Genomic DNA, 12,640 nt, shown 5'->3' with positions numbered 1-12,640 from the left:
CCTAAAACTGGCTGAGTTTTCCTCTGATGAAAAATATGAGGGTGCACCACTTTCAACAGAGTGAGATCAAATTTCACAGGGAAATTTTCCTTTTGAAATACAGCAACAAAGATACCCGACGTGTCTCATCCGGGGATCTTCTAAAAATCTAGCTGCAGCAGTAGCCTCACAGGGTGCTGGTGACTGAATGGCAGATCCTGAGTCAAGAATTAACTACTCATTCTACCTCTGTGGCCTCCTCCTGAAGCCATCTCCCACAACAGCAGCCACTCTGAGATGGCCCAGCAGTCACTATCTCCACGAGCTCTCGAGGAACGCAGACCGGCACGTCTGCACGTCACACGTGAATGTCCTCCAAGGGCACGAGTCACCAGCACCACCCATCAGCAGCACAAACCAGGGGCGAGACCCTTCCCACCCTCCTGTCCCCAGCTGCCCGACTCCATCACACACAGGACTTTTATCTTCACAGCGTCTCCAGCTGCTCTTTCCGCCCCCTCTAAGGCCACCATCCGGCTCCTCTCCACCAGGTCCTCTCCAGCGCCCTGCAGGCTGTCTCCCTCGCCCACCCAAGAGCGCTGTCATTTGTGACTGTCACTGTGTGGGATCCTAGGGGAGAGGACCACGCAAGGGGCACTGACCGCTGCTGAAGAAAAATAGTTTTAGGATATCAGACATTCTTTTTCCTAATTTTGAAATCGATACATGGTATCTGTACTTATGGATGCTGAACGGATGGATAACTCCATACTTATCTATGATGTGCAATGATCAGAGCAGGGTAATTAGCATTGCCTCAAAGACTCTCCATCCCGTGTGTTGGCGGCCTTCAAACTCTCTTCCTTTGGCTCTTTTGAAATGTATAGTGGACTGCTGAGAACCTTGGACATCCTCAGACCACTCTAACATCATCCTGGGTGGCCAACGGTGCGCAACACCAGGTAGCTCCCGGGGCAGCCGTGGAAGACTCCAGAACATTCTACACCTTCCCTTAAAATTCTTTAAACCTGGCCCCTCTTCTTGCTCCAGGGGAAGCCCCAGCTCCTCATAAAGATCTCCCAGGACTTTCCAGCTCTCAGCTCCTCCCCAGCCTGCAGCAGTCCAGGGACCACACAGCTGCCCCAGAGGAAGGGCAGTGGGGCCCTTCCCCACAGGTCCTGGACATCTTATCTCTAACCCCAAACTCCAGTCCCCCCTGGTGCTTGGCAGGGAAGAGGAAGCAATCATTCACCAGCAATCAGCAGGCGCCCCTTCCAGGTCCCAGCCCGCTGTGGATCTCCCATATTCTCTCTCTCTCTCTCTCTCACACACACACACACACACACACACACACACACACACACTTTTATGGAGGCTTCTGTCACAACGTCTGTTCCGTCACCTTCCTTTGTTCCAGTGCCCTCAGCACACTGCCCTGGGAAGCCCCCCCCCCCCCCCCCCCCCCCCCCCCCCCCCCCGTGGCCGACTCTTCATCAGGGCTGACCTGGGAGGGGGACCGTTCTCTTGCCTTAGGTGAACCCCTCCGGGCACCACACTGTGACCATTCACCCTGCTCCACACTACACACCCCGCAGCCTCCGTGTCCAAGGACAAACCCGTGTCTTACTCTCTGGGCTGTTTCTCACCACAGCCAAGAGTGAGAGCTGCAGGCATCCAAAAGGCACTAACTGAATAAAAATAAATGGAAAAAAGAGAAATAGTCTCCAGGCGCTGAGAAAATTAGGGGATTAGGAGACCCCACGTGGGCACTGGAGATAATCTGTAAATTGCAAACATGCCCAGCAGAGTGCATTTATCAGGGCTCCGTGCAAGGCTGCAGCCCCAGGATCAGCCCCTCCTGAGCCTTCTCTGCCTTTGACATAATGAGCCATTTTAGTAAATATTTGCAAAGCTCACTTTACTTGGATTGGAGAAATAGTCCCACTGTACTAGTTCCAGAAATCAAAAACAAAGGACAGGGGATGAGGGGGGTGGGGGGACTCTAACCCTTTTCCCAAATGAAGCCTGCTACTACAACAAACTAAGAAAAATCACAAAACCAGCACTTACAACTCAATAACAGGATGACAAAAGCCTATTTAAAAATGGACAAGAGATTTGAATAGACATTTCACCAGAGACGAGGCAAGAAAAAATACCAGGCAAGAAAAAATACCGACATCATTAGTCATTAGGAATATGCAAATCAAATTCATGAGATACCGCAACACACCACCTCTAATGGCTCTTATCAGAAAGACTGACAATAGCAAGTGCTGGGGATGACTTGGAGAAATCAGAACGCTCCCACATCACCGGCGGCAAAGGAAAAGTGTGCAGTTGCTTTAGAAAAACAGTTTGGCAGCTTCTCCAAAAGTCAAATATATACACTCCCTATTATCTCAACAATTCTAGTGCCAGGTGTCTGATCAAGAGAAATGAACATGAGGATCTGCAAAAGACTTGTATGCAAATGTTCACTGCAACGCTATTCTTAATAACCAAGCCCAGAATTAATAAGACGACCCATTAGATGATGGGTGGAGACACGACATGTGTTATATTCATACCATGGATTATTCCATGGCAGTAACAAGAAACATACTTCTGACACACGCAACAACATAGATGAACATGGAAATCACGATGCCCCGTGAAAGGACCCAGATACAAAAGACTACACATTATGAGGCTGCACAAGACTACACATTATGAGAAAAGCAAACTGTAGAGGCGGAAAGCAGATCAGTGGCTGCCTGAGGCTCATGGTGGGAACAGGATCATCTGCAAACAGGCAGGAGGAACCCGGGGGTTGGACGCTCTAAATGTTCTTTTGTGTAGTGATGGGTTACATAACTACATACGTTTACTAAAAATCTTTCAAGTGCATAGGTGAATTCTATAGTATAAAGCTAGCCAGTTAAAGCTTTCCTGGAAAAAAAAAAAATGCTAAAGCCACAAACCGACTTGATTGGGGGCTTCAGAATCTTCTAGTTTTCGCTGATGGCTATTATACTAACCAGAAGAGTGGCTGAATGTTCCAAGGGCTGTCACAATTAGAAACTGGAATTTTGGAAAATGGTATTATTTTCAATATGAAGTTATTTTTCTGGGATTTTAAAAACTACAAAGTAGGACATCAACAATTGTCAAGAAAAGTCTAAACCCCAAAGCATCTCAGACTTGAGCAAACCCCAGAGGCCCTGTAGACAGTATAGAATCTGACAGGGTGAAGCGTCAAGGTGAGGGACAGGACTTCCCCCAAGGCTCCTTCAGCCTGAGTCTGAACTCACAGGATCTTCACCTACAGGGCCTCCTCTCTGGAGGGAAAGTGCTCAGAGGCTCACGGCTGAACTGGACGGGGCAGTTGCTCCAGCATGTCTTTCTAGACCCAGACTTGTGGGACCTGACTTTCAGGTGCCCCATGACCAGCTTACCTGGCCAGGTGGCAAAATCTCTATCAGTCAGGGTCCTCCTGAGAAACAGAACCCATGGGATGTGTGTGCAAATACACAAAGGGTTTTGTCCCCATAGACCAATCGTGAGTTGAAGACCTCATCAGTGGAAAATGCACTGACTACCCGGCACGGTGGTGCTAGCCTATAATGCCATCTGCCACGATGTGATGCAGCCAGAAGGGCCTCATCAGAGCTGAGCAGAAACCAGTGGCATGCTCGTGGACCTCCAGAATCCTGAGCTAAGTAAACCTCTGTTCTTTACAAATTTCCCAGCCTCAGGCATTTCATTGTAGCAATGGAAAATGGACCAACACATCTCTGGCTGTGACATACACATGTTTGAGTGTGTCCCCCAAAGCTTCATGAGTTGAAATTCAGTCCCCTTTGTGAGATATTAAGAAGTGGAAATTGGCCAGGCACAGTGATGCACACCTATAATCCCAGCAGCTCAGGAGGCTGAGGTGGGATTGAAAGTTCAAGGCCAGCCTCAGCAACTTAGCAAGGCCCTAAGCAACTTAGTGAGACCCTGTCTCTAAATTAAAAATAAAATGGGACCAGGCGTGGTGGTGCACACCTGTAATGCCAGTGGCTCGGGAGGTGGAGGCAGGAGGATCGTGAGTTCAAAGCCAGCCTCAGCAAAAGTGAGGCAGTAAGCAACTCAGTGAGACCCTGTCTCTAAATAAAATACAAAATAGGGCTGGGGATGTGACTCCATGATCAAGTACTCCTGAATTTAATCCCTGGTACCCCACCCCACAAAAAATTTAAAAATACAAAGAGTTGGAGACGTAGCTCAGTGGTAAAGTGTCCCTGGGTTCGATTCCCTGTTACAAAAAGAAAAAGTAAAATAAAACAAAATTCACGGACTACCCCTGATGTCCTAATCTTCACAGCTTAACAACATGGTACACTGTAGAGTGTTGGTTGCAAAGGCAGGAGGATGGCAAGTTCAAGTCCAGCCTCAGCAACTTAGCGAAACCCTGTCTCAAAATTAAAAAATAAAAAAGGCTGGGGATGTGCTCAGAACCACTTGCTGGGTTTGGTCCTCGGTACCCCCACCCCCCACTTTCCTTCCACTGCTTCACTGCAGTCATTAAAAAGGCAATGAGATACCAGGTGTGCACTTCATTCAGTCAGGACTCAAGAATCGTCTACGTTTGTAAAAGTGTCCGCTTGGCCCCTCCTCCACTGCCATCCAGCTGAGTGGGCCCAGCAACATTTTTGATGGGTCCCTAGTTTGTGAGTGACCCCAGACAACACGGAGCCAGGAGTGCAGTGGACACAAGCCAAGATGACCAGGAAGATGGGGCTGTACTTTCCAGGTGACACGCCTGTGATCTGTAGATCTGGGAGCTGCGGCGCGTGGACAATTATTTTGTCCACCACGTGGGCCCGCGAAGCAAAGGAGGCTGGTGTGAAAAGGGGTGGGTGACGAAGCTGTCAGAGGGGAACCGAATGACCCCGGGAGTCTTGGCTAGGTGCCCGACACCAAGATGGCCAGCATCCTCAACACAAGTGACCACAAATCTTCCTAGGAGCATAGTGAGGACCTGTCAGTAGCATCAGCACCTCTGCTGATCACATATCTGTGAATCGAGGGCTGCTGTCCCTTGGCATCTGCCAGGGGCTGGTTTTAGGACCCCCAAGGATATCAAACTCCTCAGATGCTCAGATCCCTTGTGTAAAACAGCACAGTATTTGCATACAATCTACACACATCCTCTCGTATACTTTCAATCATCTCCAGATGACTTATAATACCTCAGACAATATAAACAGTTGTTCTACTGTATTGTTTAGGGAATGATGACAGGGAAAAAAAGAAGTCTGTACATGTTCAATGCAGATGCAATTTCTCTTTTTAAATATTTTCAACCGGTAATTGGTTCAAGCTTGTAAAACTCTCAGACACAGATGGCCAGCTGTACTAGATTTGCAGCAAATGCCTGTAATCCCAGCATCTCAGGAGGCTGAGGCAGGATTGCAAGTTCAAAGCCAGCCTCAGCAACTTAGCAAGGCCCTGTCTCAAAATTAATTTTTTTTTAAATGGCTAGGAATGTGGCTCAGTGGTTAAGTGCCCTGGGTTCAATCCCCAGTACCAAAAAAAAAAAAAAAGGAACATCTGTCAAAGCACCATTTGGGATAGGCTACAGAACTGATCATGCTCAGGAGAAGTTTTACTTGAGCTGATGCAGATAACTGACGGAGGACAAAAAAAAAAAAAAAAAAAAAAAAAAACCTAAGTATTTACATACCCCTCATTTTAACCACCACACCATATGACATTGTCATTTCCTCCATTTTATTAAGAAAACTGAGACTTAGGAAGGACAGGTACCTCTCCCATAGTCACATGGTAGTAACTGGAAGTCTTTCCTATCATTGGTTACCTTCTAAAACACACATCCAATAATATTAAGATGCTCTTTGCTGGGCCATGATTGCCCTGGATTGAAATCCATAATGAATTGCCTTCTGTATTTCGTTCTTGATGAAACCCTCAAAACATGCTATTTACTTCTACTTTTTTTGTGGTGGTCATTCTCCCTCAGTTTCAGGTACCAAAACATTCAACGTCTTCATTTAGCTTCTTCTCACTCCAATTTAAACTTCTGCAGAATTATCTGTTTTCAAAGTCAGATATCGCCCATGAAAGGGTCGTTCAACTGCACCTAATTTCGGTGAGATGAAATAAGACTGGTGAGGCTTGACTTTTCCTAACAGTGAGCAGGGTAATTTCTTTTATTTCCATAATGCCCCAGGGCTCCCTCAACTCTTCACCAAATTGATTGACTGAAATCATTTCCTGCAGCGAGAAAAAACTAGAGTCACCCTCTTCCAGAGTGTTAAGATAGGAGCAGATCCAAAAGAAACCTCGAGGATGAACTGGAGACGCAGCGTTGGCTAGGATTTCAGCATGGTCACCAGCAAGTCCAAGTCCACCCTCGTCAAGCCTCAGCCCTGTTTCCTCCTGCGTCACCTCTATCCCGGCTGCCCTCCTTAGCATTCAGCAACTGCTGCTGCGTGAAGTGGGGCAGGGAGAGGCAGGACGCTCAGGTCCTCGGCTAACGAAGCCAAGCAAGTTGGGGCAAGATCAATGTGCGGCAGGAGCGAGCTCAGTGAAAACCTCTAGCCTTCCTCACCGCCCCAAGGGTGGCTTCCCGGGGAGAATCTGCACTCTCCAAAAGCCAGGATAGGGATCAACAAAACAGATGTCACCGCATTCCATGCAAGGCAGAGAAATGATGGCAGGAGACATCCTGGTTTCCCAAAGGCAGAGGGCCGGCTCATCTCCAGTGCCTGGCTATTCCAGTGTCTGCATCAACAGAGACCTGGACAGAAACTGTGACCCATCCAGGTATCTGCACCTTGAAGAGATCCCCAGATAAGGTGACTGTGTGTGAAAGTTGGGAAGGCAGAAGCTACGGCGGGCAGGACCAAAATTCTGCGTGTTGGAGGGCGCCGGGTGTTTGCAACCCCTCACCTTCCCCCAGGGAGACATCCACGAAATGGAAACCGGTTGTGCCTTGGTGCATCCTTCAACAAACACTTACAGCCTGTCCACCAGGTGACAAGGCACCTGGCACTGTCTGGAGAGCAGGACAAAGGCCCCACCCTCCAAGAACTCACCTTCTAGCTGGAGAGACAAAGAGCCCTAAGAAGACAATCTTGCAAGCGAAAGGGATGATCACAAACTGACAGTGTCACCAAGAAGAGACAGAGGATGACAGAGGCATGACCAGGAGGTGAGAGTCTGGAAAGGCCTGGCTCCTAAAGGACAGTTCAGCTGGAACTGAAGTGACGACGAGCTCATCTTTGGAAGCAGTGAGGAACCAGCCTTCTAGGCAAAGGACAGAGGCCAGGCGGGTGGGGGCCTGGAGTCACGGAAGGGGATGTGGCCCTGGGGGAACAGAGGAGGGGGCTGGAGGGCAGAGAGTCCCAGAGGGGAGCTGGGCGAGGCAGGGCCATTTCCGGCCAGGTAGATCACGGTGAGGCACTTGGTGTTATTCCAGGTGCCGAGGGAACCTTAAAAAACAAAGAGCAAGTCCAAACGTAGGTGTGCGTGCACATGCATGATCTGTGCGTCCACACACAACCACTTTTTCCACTGTCTAGTGATCAGACTGGATAGGAGACAGGCTGGGCCCCAAGGAGGTTGGACAGCTTACTGTGTTACTCCAGGGAGACTGGCAGTGGGGAAAATATTGCCAGGCTAGGCTGACCCCACAGGCTGGCTGGGGCATGGTGCTGGCCCTGAGCCCCTTTGCTCTGGACTCAAAGGTGAGTGAAAGCATCCTTGCTGCCTTAGGGACCTGGCAGTCAAGAGCCTTGTCCGTAGAGGAGCCCGGGAAATTGAGAAAGTGCAGGGCCATTTCGGGCGCCAGTTAATCTGGCAACACTGTGGCTAAATGACCAGCTCTCAGTCCCCACAGGTATCCTACAAAGAAACCGACGTGTGCAAAACAACATATGCTCAATAATTAGATCAGTCTCATGCTCAGGATTATTTATGTCATGTTTGCATAAGCAAAAGATTGGAAACAACCTGAATGTTGAGTCATAGGGAACAGGTTAAATAAATTTTGATTTTTCCATACAACGAAATACATACAGCTAAAAACAGGAACAAGGATACGTTCACATTCTGCATTTTATATGTGTGTATGATATAAATATATACATGTGTACACAGTTGTTCTGCAGAATCTCTGGGTAGTTGGTTCCAGGACCCCCTCAGATACCAAAATCCATGGATGCTCAAGTCCTTCATAGAAAATGGGATGTCCTTCCATATACTTTAAATCACCTCCAAATTATTTAGAATACCTAATATAGTATAATGCTATGTACGTAGTTTGCATGTTGTATTGTTTCATATTTTACAGGCACATAAAATAATTTGATCACTCTCATTCCCTAGTACCCAATTCACACATGTGGAACCCAAGGAGATAAAGGACCAATTATGTGTGTAAATATTTGTATATTTTATGAATACATTAATATGTATTTATATATAATATTTATATGTATATAAATATGTGCTCATATACTTATGTACTTTACATATATTTATAAAACATATAATGTATCTAAATTTTATATAATATTAAATTAAGATATTACCTTTTTTTTTCCTCATACCAAGGATTGAACCCAGGGGTGCTAAACCGGTAGGCCACATCCCCAGCCCTTCTAAAATTTTTTGTAGAGACAAGTTCTTGCTAAGTTGCTTAAGGCTTTGCTAAATTGCTAAGGCTGGCTTTGAACTTGCAATCCTCCTGCCTCAGCCTCTCATGCTACTGGGATTATAGGCATGAGCCACCACAGCTGGTTAAGATATTATATTTTTAATATATACAAATTTCCACAATAACACCGCATAACAATATCAAAATATATAACCGTGTGAACTGGATGTTACCGATTGTGTAAAAAAGGGTTTAAAAATTCTCCCACATGTATTTTCAGTATATCCCTAGAAAAGTCTTGAAGACATGTGTGTGTGTGTGTGTGTGTGTGTGTGTGTGTGTGTGTGTGTATAAAACAACATGGATTGGCTCTGATGGAGACAGGCACTGGGGGACATTTACTCTTCACTGTGTACATTCACGGCATTTGAATGTTGTATCATGTGAATATATAGCCTATTCAAAATAACTAAACAAAATTTAGATTTTTAACAAATGTGTGCAAAGAGGAGCTAAAATGGGGGGGGGGGGGGCACCCAGTGCTGAGAACTCAGAAGGGTCCACAGGGGTAGGACCTACCAAGCGCTGACATACTGAGTCTTGAAGGACCAAGATCATGACCCCAAGGGACAGGGTCTTCCTGACAGAGGCACGGACATGACAGCCAACTGGGTCCCTCCAAGGAGACAGTGTGTCTCTGCTGAAATCGTGGGACTCCCATCAGCCTGCAGGACGAGTTACTTCCTAGGACGCGACAGGGAGCCTTGGAAAGGGGAGTCAGGGCCAGTGGCAGGCAGGGGTGAGCTGGAGCCTAGGTGAGGCCCTGGATTCTCTGGGGAAGCGATGGCACAGAGGGGGAAGATACTGAGAGATTCAGGAGACAGTGTGGGAACTGATTCCATGGGTGGGGTCAAAGGGAACCCAGGACATCGCCAACCATTATCTGGAACGGCCGTGAACAAGGTAGAGGTGGTAAGAAAGGAAGAAATGACCACGGGTTCAAGTCTCTAGCTGTGTGTCCTTGGGCAACTCATCCCACGTCTCTGAACCTCAGTTGTCTCATTGGGGCTAGTTAGTATCTATCTTGGAGGATTACATTAATCACAAAATAAGACACTATGCCCAGCACCTTCCACACTACCTGGCACACAGCAGGTACTCAGAAGCATCCTTGGGCAGTGTAGAGATTCTATGTGGTAGAAACATCTCCATAACAGAAGGCCACGGGTCTATCACCATGCCTGCACAAGCAACTCAAAGCCCAGGCTTTTGCTAAAAGAATTCACCAAGACTGGTGAAAGGTTGGCTGGTTTCAATTCCAAGCTAACACCAGCATCTGTAAGCCCCCAACAGCCAAGCCAGCCTGATAACTGTTTGGGGTTTTTCACTTCCTGCACTGGGTTGAACTTCTAACCATGACTGTGAAGCCGACCAAGACGACCACCCCGTATGTACTCGCAGGCACAACCAAAGGGAGCCCTACCGGGGGATTTTCCAGGAAAGATGAGGCTTAGCACAAAAGTCCAGCCACATCTAAACCCGGCCTCTCCATGTTTTCCATATGCAAGGACTACCTTGGATTGCCTACGAAAGGAGGGCTTAAAAAAGAGAGCCCCCAGTCTACCTCAAAACATGAACAAATCGTATTCCTTAGTTAAACTTCTTTATGCCTTCTCTATTTGGTTCTGAAGAGATAACTCACATTAGTCTTATCAATGAAAAAGTCATGGGGATGTTCTTTTTTTCCTGGTTCTGGGGATGAGACTCAGGGCCTTATGCATGCTAGTCACTACCACTGAGCTCTATCTCCAGTCCTCCTGGGGATTTTGCACAGAAGTATCCAGAAATGACTCCTCTGGGCCAGCTCCCCCAAGTACTTTTCACAGTCCCAGTGCCAGAGATGGTCAGAACACAAGAACATCCTTGTTCCCCAAATTGGCACTCCCCTGCTCTGGGGCTGCTCTGTGGGTCTGCCCTGCATGGTGGGGCGGGGGGGGGGTGGGGGGCAATGTTCCAACAGGGCCTTTCTAGTAGATGCAGCTTAACAGGGACCAGTTTTCTACAAATTGCCCTACAGATGCATCTATCGCTTGGTGGTAACCTATCTGCTCTGCACAGATCCAATGTAAATAAGGGACTTTCCCACCCGACATAAATGTCCCATCAAAGAGAAATGACATATTGGCCAGAACCCAGTGGAATTCAATTCAAGCCCAAAGGGACAAGGTCACAAAGGCCAGAGGTTTGTTAAAATTGCCAACCTTGAGCAGATTCTCAGGCTCTAACTCATCAGATATCCCATATCCTCCTGTTAGAAGCTTTGCTTCTTTCCTCACTGATAAAAACTCCAGCTCCCCAGGATGGGCTCTTAAATGGTTTAGGGTAGGAAAGAGTGAGCCACGGCCCTGGGGTTGTTTGAGGGGTGCGTGGAGCTGCTGGGGGGCAAAACACTTGCACTTTTCTGTCCTCAGCACAACAGGGAGGTTGACAATGCAGTTCGGAGGCTGTTCAGCCCCCTGGACGGAGTTAGAGGGGGACCAGATGAAGAGGGAGAGTGACAGTCTGCTTGTCAACACCAAACCTCTGAACTATTCCTGAAGGAAATGAGAGAGATACCATCACACGCTTTCAAAACAAACTGGCAGCTTTGGGCCCTTTTCCAATACAAAGTATCCACCCTGCTAAAAGGAGAGTGCCCCATCCCCTAAAAATAAAAGATGATTATTCCAAATCGGTGCAGAAGTCAACTCCCAGGAGGCCGCACTCAAAGGTTAAATTACTCTGGTTTTTACCTATCTTTAGTAACCTATGACATCTCTTAAAATATTCTAATAGTCAGCCCCATACACACACACACACACACACACACACACCACCTCGGGCCCTCCTTCCTCCTGCCTGGAAGGAAATCAGTCCAGCCGATTTTCACATCTCTAATCTCACAGTAAACTCACTCACAGTGGAAAGAAACAAATCACCCTAATAGGGCTGCACAGCTGCTGAAAAGCAGGTACTCTATCGCCCCCACGAAAACCCAGACACGTGTGCGGCCCTTTATTCAGGCCCTTTTATTGCGGGCTGCGCGCTCCTCTCTCCCAGGTGCGTAGTTGGCACTACACACACACACTCGGCACTACACACACAGCTGAGGGCAAAGTTTCCTCTCCGGGAGTAGCAACCGAGCTCCTGTTCTCGCCATCCACCTGATTTGCATCCCCCGAACCCACGCACCTCCATTCTCCACGCCACGCACCTGGGGAAGCGCGTTCAGGTGATGCCGGAGAAAGGGGAGAAGCGCGCAGGTGGAGAAGGGCAGGCAGTAGGGAGGGGGAGATCCGAGTGGGACCCGGGATCCCGGATCCCTGGGGCGGTTCAGATGCTGAGTAAGCCTCTGGGATATGGAAAGGGCAAGAAGAGAAAGAAAGGCATCCGGAATGGAACCGAGAGAAGGCGCGCTCACCCAGGGTTTTGACAGCGATCTGCCTCGTGAGTGGCGGCGGTAGGTTGATGCACACTAAGTCCACGTCCTGATGCAGCAGCACCTCGTCGATGCGGCTGGTGTAGAAGGGGACGCTCATCTCCTTGGCCAGCTCCTCCGCTTCTTCTTGCGTGCGGCCCCACAGCGCCTTCACCGCGAAGCCCTCGTCTTTGAGCAGCGGGATGATGACACGGGCCGTGAGGCTGGTGCCGAACACGCCCACCCCGGGAAGCATGGCTGCTCAGGTTCGCCCGGTTCTGCTTCTGCTGCGATCGCCAGGCCAACCACTCGCGCACACACACCTCTTTTAGCCAATCGTGCACCGGGCTCCCGCAGCAGACCGACCACGCCGCGGTGCGCCTGGCGCCCAGCACCCGGCAAGGCGCCCGGGTGCCGACAGCGTGCCGAGCTGCGGGCAGAGCAGACTCTGGGCTCCTCAGCACGGCGACTGCTGCAGTGTCCCCCACGCAGGGCTCCCGTCCTTCCCGGAGGCCGCGTCTGGGACTCCCCCAGTGCGCCCGAGGCCCCGAAGC

The 12,640-nt window shown here is 48.8% G+C and overlaps 1 protein-coding gene across 2 annotated transcripts in view; it reads right to left on the bottom strand.

Annotated features, from left to right (window-relative positions):
• The window catches only part of GFOD1 (Gfo/Idh/MocA-like oxidoreductase domain containing 1), a 104,085-nt gene extending 91,733 nt beyond the window's left edge, over positions 1-12,352 (bottom strand). The window contains exon 1 of one of the 2 annotated variants that reach the window (XM_081296313.1): positions 12,090-12,352. In XM_081296313.1, the coding sequence (XP_081152439.1) occupies positions 12,090-12,342 (253 nt within the window). In that variant the 5' untranslated portion in view covers positions 12,343-12,352. The remainder of the gene's footprint in view (positions 1-12,089) is intronic. The other variant, XM_081296314.1, reaches the window with a different exon arrangement.
• Positions 12,353-12,640: the final 288 nt, after the last annotated feature.

The sequence above is a fragment of the Spermophilus citellus genome (assembly GCF_964194105.1).
Source record: "Spermophilus citellus genome assembly, chromosome: 5".
NCBI classification, from domain to species: Eukaryota; Metazoa; Chordata; class Mammalia; order Rodentia; family Sciuridae; genus Spermophilus; species Spermophilus citellus.
Note: the sequence above shows the minus strand (reverse complement) of the source record. Positions and strands in the feature narration are given on the sequence as shown.